At 50.6% G+C, this 14810-nt stretch overlaps 3 protein-coding genes across 4 annotated transcripts; 1 reads left to right on the top strand and 2 right to left on the bottom strand.

Moving 5' to 3' along the window:
* Nucleotides 1-334: 334 nt before the first annotated feature.
* FOXO4 (forkhead box O4) lies at nucleotides 335-6107 on the top strand (the record flags this gene model as incomplete). Its single annotated transcript, XM_084258928.1, has 3 exons — nucleotides 335-799; nucleotides 4764-5820; nucleotides 6100-6107. The coding sequence occupies exons 1-3, from the start codon at nucleotides 347-349 to the stop codon at nucleotides 6105-6107; spliced, it is 1518 nt and encodes a 505-aa protein (XP_084115054.1). The 5' UTR covers nucleotides 335-346.
* A 1983-nt stretch (nucleotides 6108-8090) lies between these two features.
* LOC311187555 (uncharacterized protein CXorf65 homolog) lies at nucleotides 8091-10093 on the bottom strand (the record flags this gene model as incomplete). The annotated part of the gene is made up of 6 exons (XM_084258929.1): nucleotides 8091-8186; nucleotides 8417-8523; nucleotides 8973-9041; nucleotides 9354-9488; nucleotides 9865-9951; nucleotides 10069-10093. 6 exons carry the CDS (start codon nucleotides 10091-10093, stop codon nucleotides 8091-8093), a joined length of 519 nt encoding a protein of 172 aa, XP_084115055.1.
* An 825-nt stretch (nucleotides 10094-10918) lies between these two features.
* Nucleotides 10919-14154, bottom strand: IL2RG (interleukin 2 receptor subunit gamma; the record flags this gene model as incomplete). Of its 2 annotated transcripts, none has more annotated exons than XM_084258063.1 (8): nucleotides 10919-11104; nucleotides 11445-11514; nucleotides 11758-11857; nucleotides 12402-12564; nucleotides 12938-13077; nucleotides 13273-13451; nucleotides 13673-13826; nucleotides 14040-14154. In XM_084258063.1, 8 exons carry the CDS (start codon nucleotides 14152-14154, stop codon nucleotides 10919-10921), a joined length of 1107 nt encoding a protein of 368 aa, XP_084114189.1. The 2 variants fall into 2 exon arrangements, with proteins under 2 accessions (XP_084114189.1, XP_084114188.1); XM_084258062.1 differs by having other exon boundaries at nucleotides 14007-14154.
* Nucleotides 14155-14810: the final 656 nt, after the last annotated feature.

A 14810-nucleotide genomic window follows, 5' to 3' on the forward strand; every position in this document is an offset into this window, starting at 1 on the left:
GAGCGCAATATTTGAGGGGATACGGTGCCTCTGGTTTAAAAGAGCAGGAAGCTGAGTGAGAGGTTGGAGAAAAAGTGTCTTCGCTAGGCGGAGGTTACAGGTGGTGTCTCGGAAAGAGCTCTGAGGCTGCAGGCTGTAGTCGAGAAGAGGATCAGAGAACTGTGTGTGGAAGGAACAGCTAGGGGGCTAGTGTCCCGGAGCGCGCGGAGTGGGGGAGTTCTCGACTTTCTGAAGACTGGCAGGAATGTGCCTCCTGGCCCTCGGTGCTTCCCCCCTCGGGGGAGGCATCGTGAGGGACTGTGGCAGGCTCCTCTGAACGCTGAGCGGCGGAGGTCCAACTCCACGTATGGATCCAGGGAATGAGAATTCAGCCACAGAGGCTGACGCGATCATAGACCTCGACCCCGACTTCGAACCCCAGAGCCGTCCCCGCTCCTGCACCTGGCCCCTTCCCCGACCTGAGCTCGCTACCGAGCCCTCCGAACCGCCCGAGGTGGAGTCAGGTCTGGGAGAGAAGGTACACCCGGAGGGGCGCTCGGAGCCGATCCTGTTGCCCTCCCGGCTTCCAGAGCCGGCAGGGGGCCCCCAGCCCGCGATCCTAGGAGCTGTAACAGGTCCTCGGAAGGGAGGCTCCCGCCGGAATGCCTGGGGAAATCAGTCATATGCAGAACTCATCAGCCAGGCCATTGAAAGCGCCCCGGAGAAGCGACTGACACTGGCCCAGATCTATGAGTGGATGGTCCGCACTGTGCCCTACTTCAAGGACAAGGGTGACAGCAACAGCTCAGCAGGATGGAAGGTAACTATGACCCCTTACCACAGTCCCAAAACTGTATGCCCTTGGGCCCCCTAACCTCCTTACTTCTACTCTGGGGCCCCTTTAACAGCCCCAACCCAGATATCCACCTTCAATGGTCAATTAGACAAACATTTACTTAGAACATAGTATATACCAGGCTCAATGCTTGATGCTGGAGGATCACAGATGAATAAGACACTGTCCTTGCCTTGGAGAAATTTTAATTCTCTGCTCACTGCTCAACACTTCCAGCACTTTGGCTTGGGCCACCCCAAACACTTATTCCCACAGAGAAGTCTTTATCCTATGTACAGCAGGAACTGTGTGGATTCCCCCACATGAACCTAGCCTACCCTCCTCCCCCACCTCCCACCCCAACACCTTTTCTCCCATTCCTGTGGGATTACTTGGATTCCCTGCTTGCCTTCCAAAACCTCAGTGTGAGGTACTGTTCTGGAACTGCTCACTACCTGAGAAGAGGGAGTGAAGAGGCAAAAGGTTGGTTTCTTTCCTTTTATGGGATATTTATGTGGTAAGGCAGCTGATCTTACACACTAAGGAGGGAAGAGGGGTTTTAGCTGGTACCTGTCTCAATTTTACCAGATAATACCAAGAAACTCCCTCCTCATAAGGGACTACCCAAATTTGGGAACGTCTTCATTTATTGTTGAGGAACATTAGTCATGAGGAAAATAGATAGACATTAGAGCACAGGTTGGCAGTGCCTTTGGTCTCCCATGAAGAAACTGAGAAAAGATCTCACAAATTGCTCTAATCACAAGATTGGGGAGGCTTAACTCCTATTGATGTCTTGTACTCCCCATAAGTGGTGAGGTCAGCAAACAAGGAAGTCCAGAAGGTTGAATGAGCAGTGGGTCATCCCCTAGGCATAAGAAACCCAGGGATAAGATCTGCAGTGTCCCTAGGGGTTGGGCAGAACAGAAAACAGGACAGCTGACTGAGAGACCCTTGGCACTATTTCTGGGTAGACTGCCACACCACCATCTCTGTTCATAAAGAGATCCCCTCCTTGGAAGCAGCCTACACAGCTGTTTTTCTTTTCCCTTAAGTTCATTTTCCGGAGTTGTTATTTATGCTGTAAGAGTATCGTCCCCTCCTTATAATTTACACATATATGGGACTTTTTTTAGTCTACAAAGTAGTTTTCCCTTTTTAATTTTATTAATCTTCATGGCAATTCTGAGATTCCGCATTTTACATAAGGTAGAGAAAGGCTAGGAAACTCTCCTGATAGTAGAATAAGGACTTGAACTCGGGTCTAACTATAAATCATGTGCTCTTTCTGAAGTTGTGCTGCCAGATTCTCTTCTCTGGAATGATGGCAAAGCCAAATCAAGTAGACCCTGGGTCCGCCAAGGGTCTCATTCCCTGGTCCCCCACTCCAAGGGGGAAGCCTGGTGATATGCCAGGGTTCCTCCCACCCCACCAGGGGGCGGCACACTCACTTAGAACCAAAAAAAAAAAAAAAAGCCAATTTAGGTGGCATGGGAATCAATTAGCAGTCATCCTCTTATAATGGGTAATTATGAGCTTCTTGAGAGCTGACCTTTCCAAAGAGGAGGTTGTACATGTTCTGAGACCTAAAAAAGAGATGAACAAATGGACCTCATGGGTACTGTGTAGCAGGGCAAGGAATGGGCCTTCTTGGTAGACCCAGAGTTAGAGGATGAAAAGGGGGAGAACCATGGTACTAGAAGTCACTGTGGTCCTTAGTAACTAGTTCCTTGAAGGAATTAGGAGTGTCCATGCAGCCATAGTAATTGGAAGTGCCATTACTGCAGGGTCCCAGGCAAACATGGAGTTGTCCAAGCTAAAGAACCCTGGAACTAAAAGCTCCTAAGCATCTTTCCCTAGGCAAAAGGTCTCTATCTAGAGCACCAGTCAGAACATGAAAGAGACTTCGAACTTTTCAGAACCTCAGCTCCTATTTGCTCCAGCCCTTCTGGGCTCCACCCTATTTTCTAAACACTAAGCTCCATCTGGGAGGTCAAATGCCCCTAAGGTTAGAGATCTTTGTGCACAAATTCTTGAGAAGTAGGGGAAAGGGGTAGGGAGGACAAGGGAGGTTGGGGGTGGAAGGGAAGAAACACAAAAGGATGGTGTGACTAGCCTGGGGAAACCAGGAGAAATAAGCTGCTCTGAGGGCTCAAGAAGCTGCCAGTCTCAGCAACTTGTACCCCTGGAAAAAACTTCTCTCTTACAGAATATTAACAGCCAGGGAAGAAGGGAGAACAATATCTAAGGCACTCAGGAACCAACAGACCTTCAAGGGAAGCCTCACCACCATCACCCAGGGCTCACCCACCAATCAGGCAACAAATAGTATAGCTTCTGTACCGGCAGCTTGAATACGTGCTGGGAACTTGGCACTCTGAGGGGCACTCACTGTTGGGGACTGCCCAGCTGGACAACGTGATCCATGTCCTTGGCACTTCCATTTAGTGAGACTAATCAAAAACTATAAACAACACAATATAGGTTCAATAAAATTTTGGAGAACAGATTGAAAATACTGTATAAGAAATTTGGCTGCAAGAGTCAAACCACCTTATGAAAGAGCAGGGACTTAAACTTGATCTTGATAAACTGTAGACTTTAGGGAAGGGGAGCCTTCCCAGAACAAGGAGGGAAGGAGAAATGTGCCTTTTGTGTTTGTGGCACAGTAAGAAACCTGGCCTGAATGTTAAGGACAGTGAAGGACCTATGTCCTCGAATTGAGAGAAATCTTTAAAAAAGTTTTTTTTTCTTTTAAAGATTTATTTTTATTTATGCATACAAGAACTGGGGTGTGGGCCAGAGATGCGGGGGTGGGGGGTGTGAGAGAGGATTCACCAGAGACAGTATGGGGAGCAGAACAGGAGGATCTACAGAAATACACTGCTGAGGGGAGCAGTGGGAGAGACAGGAGAGGTCTGCTGTGCCATGTGGGTTAGCTCCCTGGCTGGGGATCAAACTCATGCCACAGTGGCTGCAGATAGCTTCATAGTGCTGCGACTTTAACCCCTGTGCTATCAGGAAGGCCCAGGAAAAAAAAAAAGTTTTTTTTAAAGGAATTTAATTTTACAGAGATCTGGGTCCCGAGTGCCCTGGGAGGAATGGAGCAGCAGTCAGGTTGAGCTTCCAGGCCCCCCACCTAGTCAGAGAACTGGCTCAGGACAGGGTGGGTCAGTTCTGGGTTGGTGTTCTGCCCTGTCCTGTAAACTCTACCCAAGCATGCACTCAAGGAACAGGGTGGAGCTGTGGAGTGCTCTTTCCTACCTGAGCTGGGAGCACATCTCCCCCATGCCCACCCACCCCAGACACCTCCCCCAGAGATTGGGGGGACTACCTTGCCAGGAGCTTGCCAGGAGCTACCTTTCCAGGGTGGGTGCATGGCCCTCTGCAATAGGTAGTTATTCAGGTTGTCTCCCAAACCCTTGTGTGGAGAAGTCTGGAGCAGAGGCTCAGCAGCTTGTCTCTAGGTGGGAACTGTTTGCAACTCCCCCCTTGTTCCTAGTCCCTGCCCCTGCACCTGCCCATTTTCCCCTTGATTCAACTAGCTCTGATTTTCCAGGAATGCCCTTCTGTGTCCCAGCATCCCTGTATTTTTTTTAGATTGATTTATTTATGCATACAGGAGCTGGGGTATTGGCCAGAGGTACTGGGGGGGGGGGGGTGAGAGGATTCACCAGAGACAGAGTAGGGAGCAGAACAGCAGATCTACTGAAATACACTGCTGAGGGGAGCAGCAGGTTAGACAAAAGAGGTCTGCTGCACCATGTGGGTAGCTCCCTGGCTGGGGATTGAGCTCTTGAGGCAGTGGCTGGCTATAGCTTGATAGCACTGTCTTTAACCCCTGTGCCACCAGGGAGGCCCCCCAGCATCCCTTTAGATGGGACTGCTGGCTACTCACCTCCCCTACATGCACCTCATGCCACTTTCCTGCTGCCTCTGTCCCCTCCAGAACTCGATCCGTCACAACCTGTCCCTGCACAGCAAATTCATCAAGGTTCACAACGAAGCCACCGGCAAGAGCTCTTGGTGGATGCTGAACCCGGAGGGAGGCAAGAGTGGCAAGGCACCCCGCCGCAGGGCAGCCTCCATGGATAGCAGCAGCAAGCTGCTCCGTGGCCGCAGCAAGGCCCCCAAGAAGAAACCAACCGTGCTGCCAGCTCCACCTGAAGGTGCCACTCCAAAGAGTCCTGTGGGCCATTTCTCCAAGTGGTCAGGTAGCCCTTGCTCTCGAAGCCGTGAGGAAGCCGATGTGTGGACCGCCTTCCGTCCACGGAGCAGTTCAAATGCTAGCACTGTCAGCACTCGGCTCTCCCCCATGAGACCAGAGCCTGAGGTGCTGGCAGAGGAGGAAATGCCAGCCTCTGTCAGCAGCTACGCCGGGGGAGTCCCCCCTACCCTTAATGAAGACCTGGAGCTGTTAGACGGGCTCAATCTTGCATCTTCCCATTCCCTGCTATCTCGGAATAGTCTCTCTGGCTTCTCTTTGCAGCATCCTGGGGTTCCAGGCCCCTTGCACACCTACAGCACCTCCCTCTTTAGCCCAGCAGAGGGGCCCCTGTCAGCAGAAGGGTGCTTCTCAAGCTCCCAGTCTCTGGAGGCCCTGCTCACCTCTGACACGCCACCACCCCCTGCCGATGTCCTCATGACCCAGGTAGATCCAATTCTGTCCCAAGCTCCAACACTTCTGTTGCTGGGAGGGATACCTTCTTCCAGTAAGGTAGCCACAGGAGTTGGCCTGTGTCCCAAGCCCCTAGAGGCTGCAGGCCCAAGTGGTCTGGTTCCCAGCCTTTCTATGCTAACACCCCCTCCAGTCATGGGGGATGTGTCCGTCCCCAAGACCCTGGGGACTCCCATGTTCACACCCCCTACTGAAGCTCCAAGCCAAGACAGAATGCCTCAGGATCTAGATCTTGATATGTATATGGAGAACCTGGAGTGTGACATGGATAACATTATCAGCGACCTCATGGATGGGGGCGAGGGACTGGACTTCAACTTTGAGCCAGGTATGGCACCCCTTGATCACGGTAGCCTCTCACAACCTCTACCCACTCCTGGGTGCCCATCTAGTCCCATGATCTGAGCAAGGGGGAGATTTAGAACTAGGAATTGCCAGAATCCCAGGGATTAGAGGGAAGATGTCATAGTGGAGTGGCTTCCTTTCCAGATAGGACCTCTGGGCCCCCCAGCAGCACCCATCCTTACAAAGTGTGACCCTTGATGGTAGAAACTTGTCATGTCCCGGATGAGCCTCTTACTTTGTCCTCTATTTCTTCTTCCCACAGATCCCTGAGCCATGGCTGGAAGCTTTGGCCCCTGCTTCAGAGGTGGAGTCAGGCGTGTCCAAATCCACTCTTTACCCTTGACCCCTCCCCAGGAATTGGGACCCTACTTTAGAGCTAGAGTGGGGTCTGTTCACATGGGTGTTGAGGAAATTATAAAGGAAAGCTGCCTCAAGGGGACTGGGGCGGGGGGAGGGAAAGGGGTGGGAGAAAGGGAGAGGGTTTATTCTCACTGTGCCAATTAGGGGGTAAGGCCCCCTCTTGGGAGCCATCCTTGACTCCCCCCCCCATTCCTACCCCCTGGGCCTTGTAGCAGGGGTGGGCAATGCTGTTGGAAATGTGAAGTCACCAGTGGCCTTACCCCTGCCTTTGGGGCAGGACTTTTTGTAGAGTCTTATCTAAGCTGGTCCAAGCTAGGTTGAGCCTGGGATTTTTATGCAGTGGCCCCTTAAGCCAATAGGGTTGGGGGGGGAAGCGGGGACCTGGAAGGGTCAAGGTCTGAGCACTGGAGTGGCTCACCAGGCCAAATCACCCTTGGAAGGCTGCAGATAACAGAAAGACTTTTTTTGAACTTTTAAAGAACTCTAAACACAAATATAGAGATTTTTAATAGTAGCAAGGTGCTAGTGATGGGGAGAGTGCTTTTTTCTTTCTGAAGGCCTTGTCAAAGCGATATGATGCAAACACTACGGACAGTACTCAGGAAAGGGGAAGTGGGAGAGAGAGCTCCAGGCCCACGGAGAGGGTAGAGAACAGCAGTAGGGAACAGCACTAAGCCAGGAGAAGAGCACTCATGTGGACCAGAACATGGTCTGGGTGGAGCTAGCTTGGAGTTTCCCTAAGGAAAGAGCTAAGCCGGGTCCCCTTATTCTGTCAACCTGTGCCTGCGAGTGTGTGGTGTTGGGGTGCAGCCACACCTTCCCATGGCCCAATCACTGTGGGTTTGTGCTATGGGGGGAGAGTGTGTCGGAGGCCTGGAATTAGTTTGTGGCCTGGGAAGGGGATGGGAGGGGGGAAAGAGGCGGGAAGGATTTAGGGTGGTAAAGTTAGGTACAGAGACCTCCCTGTTCAAGGCCCCTGACAGCTGTCCCTGCCCTTCTTCCCCTTGCCTGACTACAGGGGTTATGTGGAAGCTCGTTGGTGCATGCATGTGTGTGTGTGTGAATGTGAGTATGTGTGTGTGTGTGTGTGTGTGTGTTGGCAAATGGGGAGGGGTAGAACAAGGAAGGGGGAGCCGGGGAGCTTGGCTGAGGGTATGAGAAATGAGTGGGGATGGAAGGGAATGTGGATCAGGTTTACTAGCACCTGCCAGGGAGGCCATCTGGGGCTCCTCCACCCCAGCCCCCAAAGCAGCCCCTCCCCCAGTCCCCTTTGCATTGTCCCCTCCCCCACTCCTGCTGTGGGTTCCCATCATTTCCTGTGTCAACGCCTGGCCTACCCAGATTGTATCATGTGCTAGATTGGAGTGGAGAAGTGTGTCAAATCAATAAATGAATAAATTCAATAAATGCCTATAACCTGCTCTGGTTTCTGCTGCCTCCCTGCTCCCCTCGGATAAGGGGGAGGAAGAGGGGGAGGCAAAGAGCCAGAGGAGGGACTTCCCAGAGGCAGAGAGATGGGGGGTGGGGGAATTTCCGGCTGGGAGAGGTGGTGGAGTTGGGGGGGGTGGGGGAGATGCCGATTAGTCACCTAACCTCAGCAGGAGTAGACGGCTGATAGGCCTCCCTAGGGGAGATAGTCTGGTTGGAGAAGACCCCACCCCCTACTCCATCCCTTAAAGACTCATTGTACTAGACTTCACAGTCTTTCCTCACCCCCACCCATGTGCGTGCTCCTGCCGTTCCTATCCACTCCGAGGGCCTACATGGTGCTTGCGGCACCATTATGCCTTGGTGCAGATATTGGGAGAAATATTTCTCAAAAAAGGAAGCTCACATAAAATTCCAGTCATTTCATACTTAGTATCACTGCTCTCACTTGGTCATTTTATTTAGTTAACGATGTCTATCCCTCCTGTAAAATTCCACTCTGGTCCTATAAGGTGGTCCCCTGCGAACGGGTCCATCTTCATCAGATCTTGATGACTTGGACTGAGAAAGGAAAAGGTCAGTAAGTTAAAAAAAAAAAAATAAGCGGCCCCTTCCGGGATGATTTCTACCAACTAGGGCCAAAGGCAGGACAAGAGAGGTTGGGCATAGGCCTCGGGCATCGATGTCAGATTTAGAATGGAAATTCGCCCAGAGAGCCAGGGTAGATGAACCTTTGGCTGGCTGGTGGGAAAAGGTGGGTACTGGGACAGACCACATTTAGGAAGTCTTACTGGAAGGTTCATAGAGGATTCAATTTGAGCAAGCTTCTTGGCTTCTTGGCTTCTAAGCAACTTTATTCGGCTTCGCTCCAGGAAGTCACACTGTGTGCGCAAGGCATCTAGGAACCAGGAAAAAATATTCCCACATCCAAGGCCCAGAGACCTGCCATGCTCATTCCTCCTGTCATTCAAATGATCAGTTGGAGTAACTGGGTCTAAAGCTAGGCTGAGGAGTGACCTGAAGGAGCCTAAGCTTTGCCCTTTTCAGTGGGAATTGGGACACCAAGACACCAAGAGAAAAGAATGAAGGGGAAGAGGAAATAATGGGGTGGTGGTAGGGAGATATACTGAAAAGATGGCCGAGAAGATGGGGGAGAGGTGACACATGCCCACTGCGCCTGGTTTGAGCAACACATCCTCCTAAATTTGACCTAGATGTTCTTCCTTCTTTCTTAAGATCCTGTGATCCTACCTGCTGTAATACCTTAGTCCCACCCTATATTCTCCACCTCCCAGCTGTGTGCAGTGTTCTCTGTGCTCTTCTCTCCACATTCATCATGCACCTTACCTGTTAGCTCAGGTTCAGGATTCTTCAGGAGGGGCACAAAGGCTTTGTAGGCATTTTCCAATCTGGTTCCTGTGGATACAGCAGTGCACTATCCCTAGTCCTGTCACCCAGTCTCCACCCTTCCAAGATTTCAGGACCTTAACACTCAACACTACCTTGAAGTGGTGTACCATATTTTCCTCCCACTAAGTCCATCCCTAGGATCAGGTGGTGGGCATGGTATGTGTGAACTTAGCCAATAGTCTTTAAAAAGTGATCTTTCTTAGACTGCTGGACATGGTCAATTTGCATCTAGTTGAGGGTGCCCAATTTTAAGGACAAGATTCACAATCCACCTTGAGGGTCTTGCTCTATCCCTGGGGAATGCTCCGAAGACTCTACCTGGTGGCCCACGTTCGATCTTACAAACGTAGTAGGTGTTTCGAGCCGTGAGGTATTTGGTGGCATACTCCGAAGGGGTCTTGATCAGGAAAAGCATCTTCATTGTCCCCGCTTCATCACACAAATCGATGGTGACTAGAGGGAGGCCACAGGATAACTGGGGCAACTAGAGAAAGGGAGTGGGGGCCTCTCTGGTGGTGCAAGGGGTTAAGCACAGCACTGTGAAGCTATTGTCAGGAGCTACCCACATGGCACAGCAGACCTGTCTCGCCCGCTGCTCCCCTCAGCAGTGTATTTCAGTCAGTCTGCCTGTTCTGTTTCACATTCTATCTCTGGTGAATCCAGAGACACCCTTCGCACCTCTGGGAGTAGGAGCAATGGGGTGGGGGTAGGGATCCTATACGGAATAGATTCAAGAAACCATCTTCTTATCAGAAGAAGGGTTTGGGGTCTGGATGTGACCCCACTATTTTTGACCCTTGGCCATTAGCCCCCTCCCCAAACTCCTCACCTTTTTTAGCCAACCCCAATTTACTGCGTGTGTAATGTAGCAACAGGAGGACAGAGCAGTTGGTATTGGCCAGAAATTGCTGATTATCTGAGAAGAAAGGATGGGACACATGGCCCTTCCCTTGATATGCCATTCCTGTGGTCTTTACCACCCTCAAACCTCCCCGGCCTGACACACAGAGTAGATCTCTATGATGCCCCTCACCTCCATGTTTGATAAAGATAAACATGCTGTCAAGATGTCACTCTTCAGAGAGAAGATTGAGCAATCATACAGGAGGAGGGTGTTCTAGAGGTCTTGTGGGGGAGGGCAAGTGGGCCATAGGATTGGTGAACTGAAGAAGCAGATGGGTTGTATCTGAAGAAGTCCACACAGGGCAGACAGGGGAGTGCTACTGGCAGTTGTAACCGTCCAGTATCCCTAGGGGTGGGGCCTGAGGCAGCAGTAGAGGGATTATGACATCAGAAGTGGTATGTGTGATGCAAGGTGGAGTCAGGGTTAGGAGAGATGAACCTGGATGAGGTCTGTAAGATTTGTTGGGATGGGGGCAACATGTAAACCTAGCTCTAAACTGGATCTTGGAAGGAGCACCAGGCATAGAGAGAAAAGTCGCTTTCTAGAACAGTCATCCTCTGAGTTAGTAGTACTGGCGCTGCCATAGTGTGAGTCTATTACAACGTCCAACCCTCAGTACCATGCCTCCCCCATTTCCCTGGCTCCCCACCCCAACAATAGACATTCTTGATGATTATCAACAGAAACTTTATTTTGAATTGATTCAGGAACAATTGGAGGATAGATGGGAAGAGGGAGGGATAAAAGAGAAAGGATTTGATAAAGAGGAGGGCTGGGTTAGGGAAGATGAGAATCATGTACAGGGTAAAGGGGCAGGCGGTTAAGTAGGCAATACTAAATGAGGGCACAGTTACAGGTGGGCACAGAATTCAAAATCTGTCAAGGGATAGGGGGGTGGAAAGGTGGATTTGGACCCAGGCTGGTGTGTGAGGAAAGTTAGTACAAATTTGGACTATAAGACTCTGGGGTACAGTCAGTATCAGGGCTCAGGCTTCAGGGTGTAACAGGGGAGAGCCCAGTAGGGGCTATGCTGGCTGGAGGGAGAGCCTCCAGGACCATCCCCTAGGGCCCCTCCTTTTGGGGGAATCTCACTGACATGACAGAACCGTTCACTGTAGTCTGGCTGCAGACTCTCCGCCAATCCCTTAGATACACCACTCCAGGCCTAAAGACAGAGATCTCTGGGTCAGAGGTCAATTAGGGACTAGAAGTAAAAGGCCTAGGCTGTGCGCTAAGGGAGCTGTCACAGCATCAGCAACCACTGTGATTACAGAAGAGACACACACTGCTGGCCCCCAATACCACTGTTTCCTTCTGCCTCAATCAATCTATAATCAGTTCTCCTGTGTCTCTCTGTCTAGCCCATACCCGCATCAGTTGGCCACATCCTGACAGTGAAGCGCCCCCCCCCTTCCCCTTGCTTCTGCTTCCCTCCCCATTCTCTGTCTTGCTGGTAGACAGTTGACAGTTGACAGACTGCAGTCTGCGTATGACAGTGTTCTCACCGAAAAGTTGCCGTGGTACTCAGTAACCAGATCCTCCAGGTTCTTGAGGGTAGGAATTCGGGGCATGGTCCTGAGGGGGGGAGAAAAGGGGAGCAGGAGCACATGGGTTAAGTTCTTTGATTACCCTTCTCCTTGTTCTGCCATGTGGTGTAAAGTGATTCTGTATTTTGTGTCTGCAGCTTCCATCTGTCACCATGCCCACTTGGTGATCTCTCTTTCCTTACAGTCCTGGCCTCTGCTTTGTAGACCCGGTAACCCTCTTGCTATTCCCCACCACCCTCACCTCACTTTTCTGGGCTTCCCCAAATCTCACCGTTCCAGCCAGCAGTACACAAAGATGAGGCTAATAAAAATCAATCCCATGGAGCCAAGGGGGATGAACACAGCTTCTGATGCAAACAGCGAAGGATTTTCTATAGAGTAGAAGCAAGGAAAAGGAATCTGGCATTTGTAGTGCCCCTAATATGTGCCAATGTTTGTAGAGACCCAACCTGATGCCAGGCACTGAGCTAGACACCCTCTGCATACTTAATCCTCAAAATTCCTCAGCAGGGGAACAATTATTATCACCATTTCAAAGATGGAAAAAAAAAAGACAAACCAGAATCAAAGACATTAGTAATGTGCCCGAGGTCAAAGAGATAGTATGTAAAGGACGTGGGGTTTAAACCCTATATCTGTCTGACTCCAAAGCCATCTTCTTGCCACCTTCTGGAAATGCTCCCCTTTAAGCACTCTTTGGCTTCTTTTTCAATCCACACCCCCTACCCCAACAACACTCAGACTCAACCCTATTCAGAATGACCTTGCTTCCTGGGGGTTAGGGTTGAAAAGTGAGCTGAGCTAGACCAACAACTTTGAGGCCTAAGGGTAGGGAGTTAGAGGAAACAACAGTGGTGCTAGAAAGGTTGCAGTGCTGGGTTCATAGGTCAGAGCCATGCATTAGGCCCATCTCACCCCTTGAAGTATTGCTGCCCCACTGGATTGTGTGACTCCATTCGCTCCAAAGCTGAGCGCTTCCACAGAGCGGATTAAACCGGCTCTGAACACGGAATGTGTAGAGTTTCTGTGCATCCACACTAGGTAGAGAGAGGCTATGTCTGTGATCCACTGGTTGTTCCTTGGGGAGAAAGAGGGTAAGAAAAGCATAGATGTCTATAAAAGAAGGGGAAATTAAAACTGCTACCCCCCACCCATGTCATCTTGTTCTTTCCATTCCTCCCTTCCTCTGGACTTGGCAAGCCAAACCTACTCCCTTCACTGGCTAGGTCAATTGCCTCTTCTACTGATCCTCTTAAGTGTTAATTGCCTATCTCTGGGTATGGGAGAGAAATCTTAATGAAGACTTGATGGAGATGACAAGGAAAGGAGTTGGAGCAGGGCAGAGAATGGGCATACAACAGAAGCTTCACAACAGGCCCTCCCATTTGGCTAAATCCTTTATCCCCATTTGCTTGGCCTTGACTTCTATGCTCAGGTGTCCAGTCACTCACGGTCCAGCTCTGGTCCCGGTTACTCCGATACTGCACCAAGTGCTCCAAACATTTGTTCAAGTAGCTGTTGCTCCAGCTTAGTTCCAGCTGAGATTCACTCAGGTTGCGAAGTGTTAGATTCTCAGGAGCCCAGGGGATCACTGGAGATATGTGTGCATGTGTGGTCAATGTCCTGGCTGGACAAGTCAGGATCCTGAAGGTCATGCACCAGACCCTCCCCTTCCCCATCCCAGTCCCTCATTGCCTCTTTTCTGCCCTGATGGCAAAAAGAAACCATCCCAAATATTCCAGTACCTTCTAATACCCCCAGACAGTTAACCACCTTTCCAAATTACCCAGATTCTGCAGTTTCAGTGTCTGTATGGCCTTGCGCTGGGGATCCTGTGGGTCCTGGAGCTGGACAAAAAATGTGTAATAGAGTTCGATTTCTTCTTTTCTAAACCAGCAGCCAGAAGTAATGCCTTTAGACATTAGGTAGTGGCCACACTCCCGAACTTCATCATTATTCTGGTACCTGGAGAGAGGTTTGACAGAAGAGCAACAGTGGGGTAAACTTGGGGACCACAGAAATCCATGGTGCAGCCCCATCTCCTCTGAACTGACTTATGACTTGCCCCAGGAGAAATTAGCGGGGAGCCTGGGGTACTGACTACCCTCTTTCTTGGTCACCATATAGTCTCTCATCCAACCACCTCCTCTCCCTCCCCTGTGCAATCCCCTCTTCCCTTCTCATACCAATAATGCAGAGTCAGGTTGGTGGGCTGGGACTCAGAGCTGCTGTTCCAAGTGCAGTTCATGTACTCAACATTGAACACTAAACACTGAACCACTGGAAGGGGCAGGGTGGAAATAGCATGGGCTCCAGTGGGGGTAGAGGTCGGGAAGAAATCTGGATTGGGGAGAAGATGAAGTGGGGGAGGGGAAGAGAAGAAATGGTGGTCAGAAGAAGGAGCAGTATGAGGCCAGGAATCATTCCCTTGCCCCCCCCCCCCACAACACTCTTAAATTCTGCCTGTATCATTGTAATGTCTAGTGGCAGTTTCCACATTTCCACAAGGTCCCTTCCCACAGCCTCCCTTCTCACCAGCCCCAGGTTTCCCACCAGTTATGATGTCTTCATTCCCACTGGATGCGAAGACCTTGGAGTTCAGCCCCACCCCTAGCAGGGGCAGCTGCAGGAATAAGAAGGATCTGAGTGGCGATAGTGACTTCAACATGGCGCTTTCTCGTCGTTCCCTGGGTGTAGACTGTGTCAGGAACCTGGGCCCCTCACCCTCTACCCTTCCCCACCCACACATTTCCTTCTGTCATAGCTTCCGGTGGAAAGAACCTTAGAAAACCAGGGTTCTACAGAGGGTGTGGCAAATGTGTGCTGTGACACAGGCAAAGTCCTCTGGCAGATTAGGTGTTAAATCTAATGTGTAGGTATAAAGCTGCCACTGCAAAGTGGTGGTTAGTAGAGACTAGGCCTGGGTATACAATATTGTCACAGAATCAAGAATCCTCAGACCACCTAGATCCTGGGAAGAATCTGTTCCCCATCATCACTACTACTCCTAAGCATCTTCTCACCTAAATCATTTTATCTCCTATCTCAGAGTCTGAATCCCCCCCGCCCCATCTTATGCTATGCTCCTTCCTTAGCTCAGTCATCCTGAAATCTCTGACAAAGCTCTACAGTCTTGGGTTGATGGAAAATACAGTCTTGACCCCTGTGGGCTCACAGATAGCTGTTTTTCCTCTGGCCTTACCAAACCAGAGTATTCACCCCTAGCTGCTGCCTGAGCTAGGTCCCTGTTAAGACTGGCAAGGAGGTCTGACTTAAATGTAGATTCTGGAAATGGAGAAACCACAATACCAGCTTCAAACTCCT

The sequence above is a fragment of the Talpa europaea genome (assembly GCF_964194135.1).
Source record: "Talpa europaea genome assembly, chromosome: X".
Lineage (NCBI taxonomy): Eukaryota > Metazoa > Chordata > Mammalia > Eulipotyphla > Talpidae > Talpa > Talpa europaea.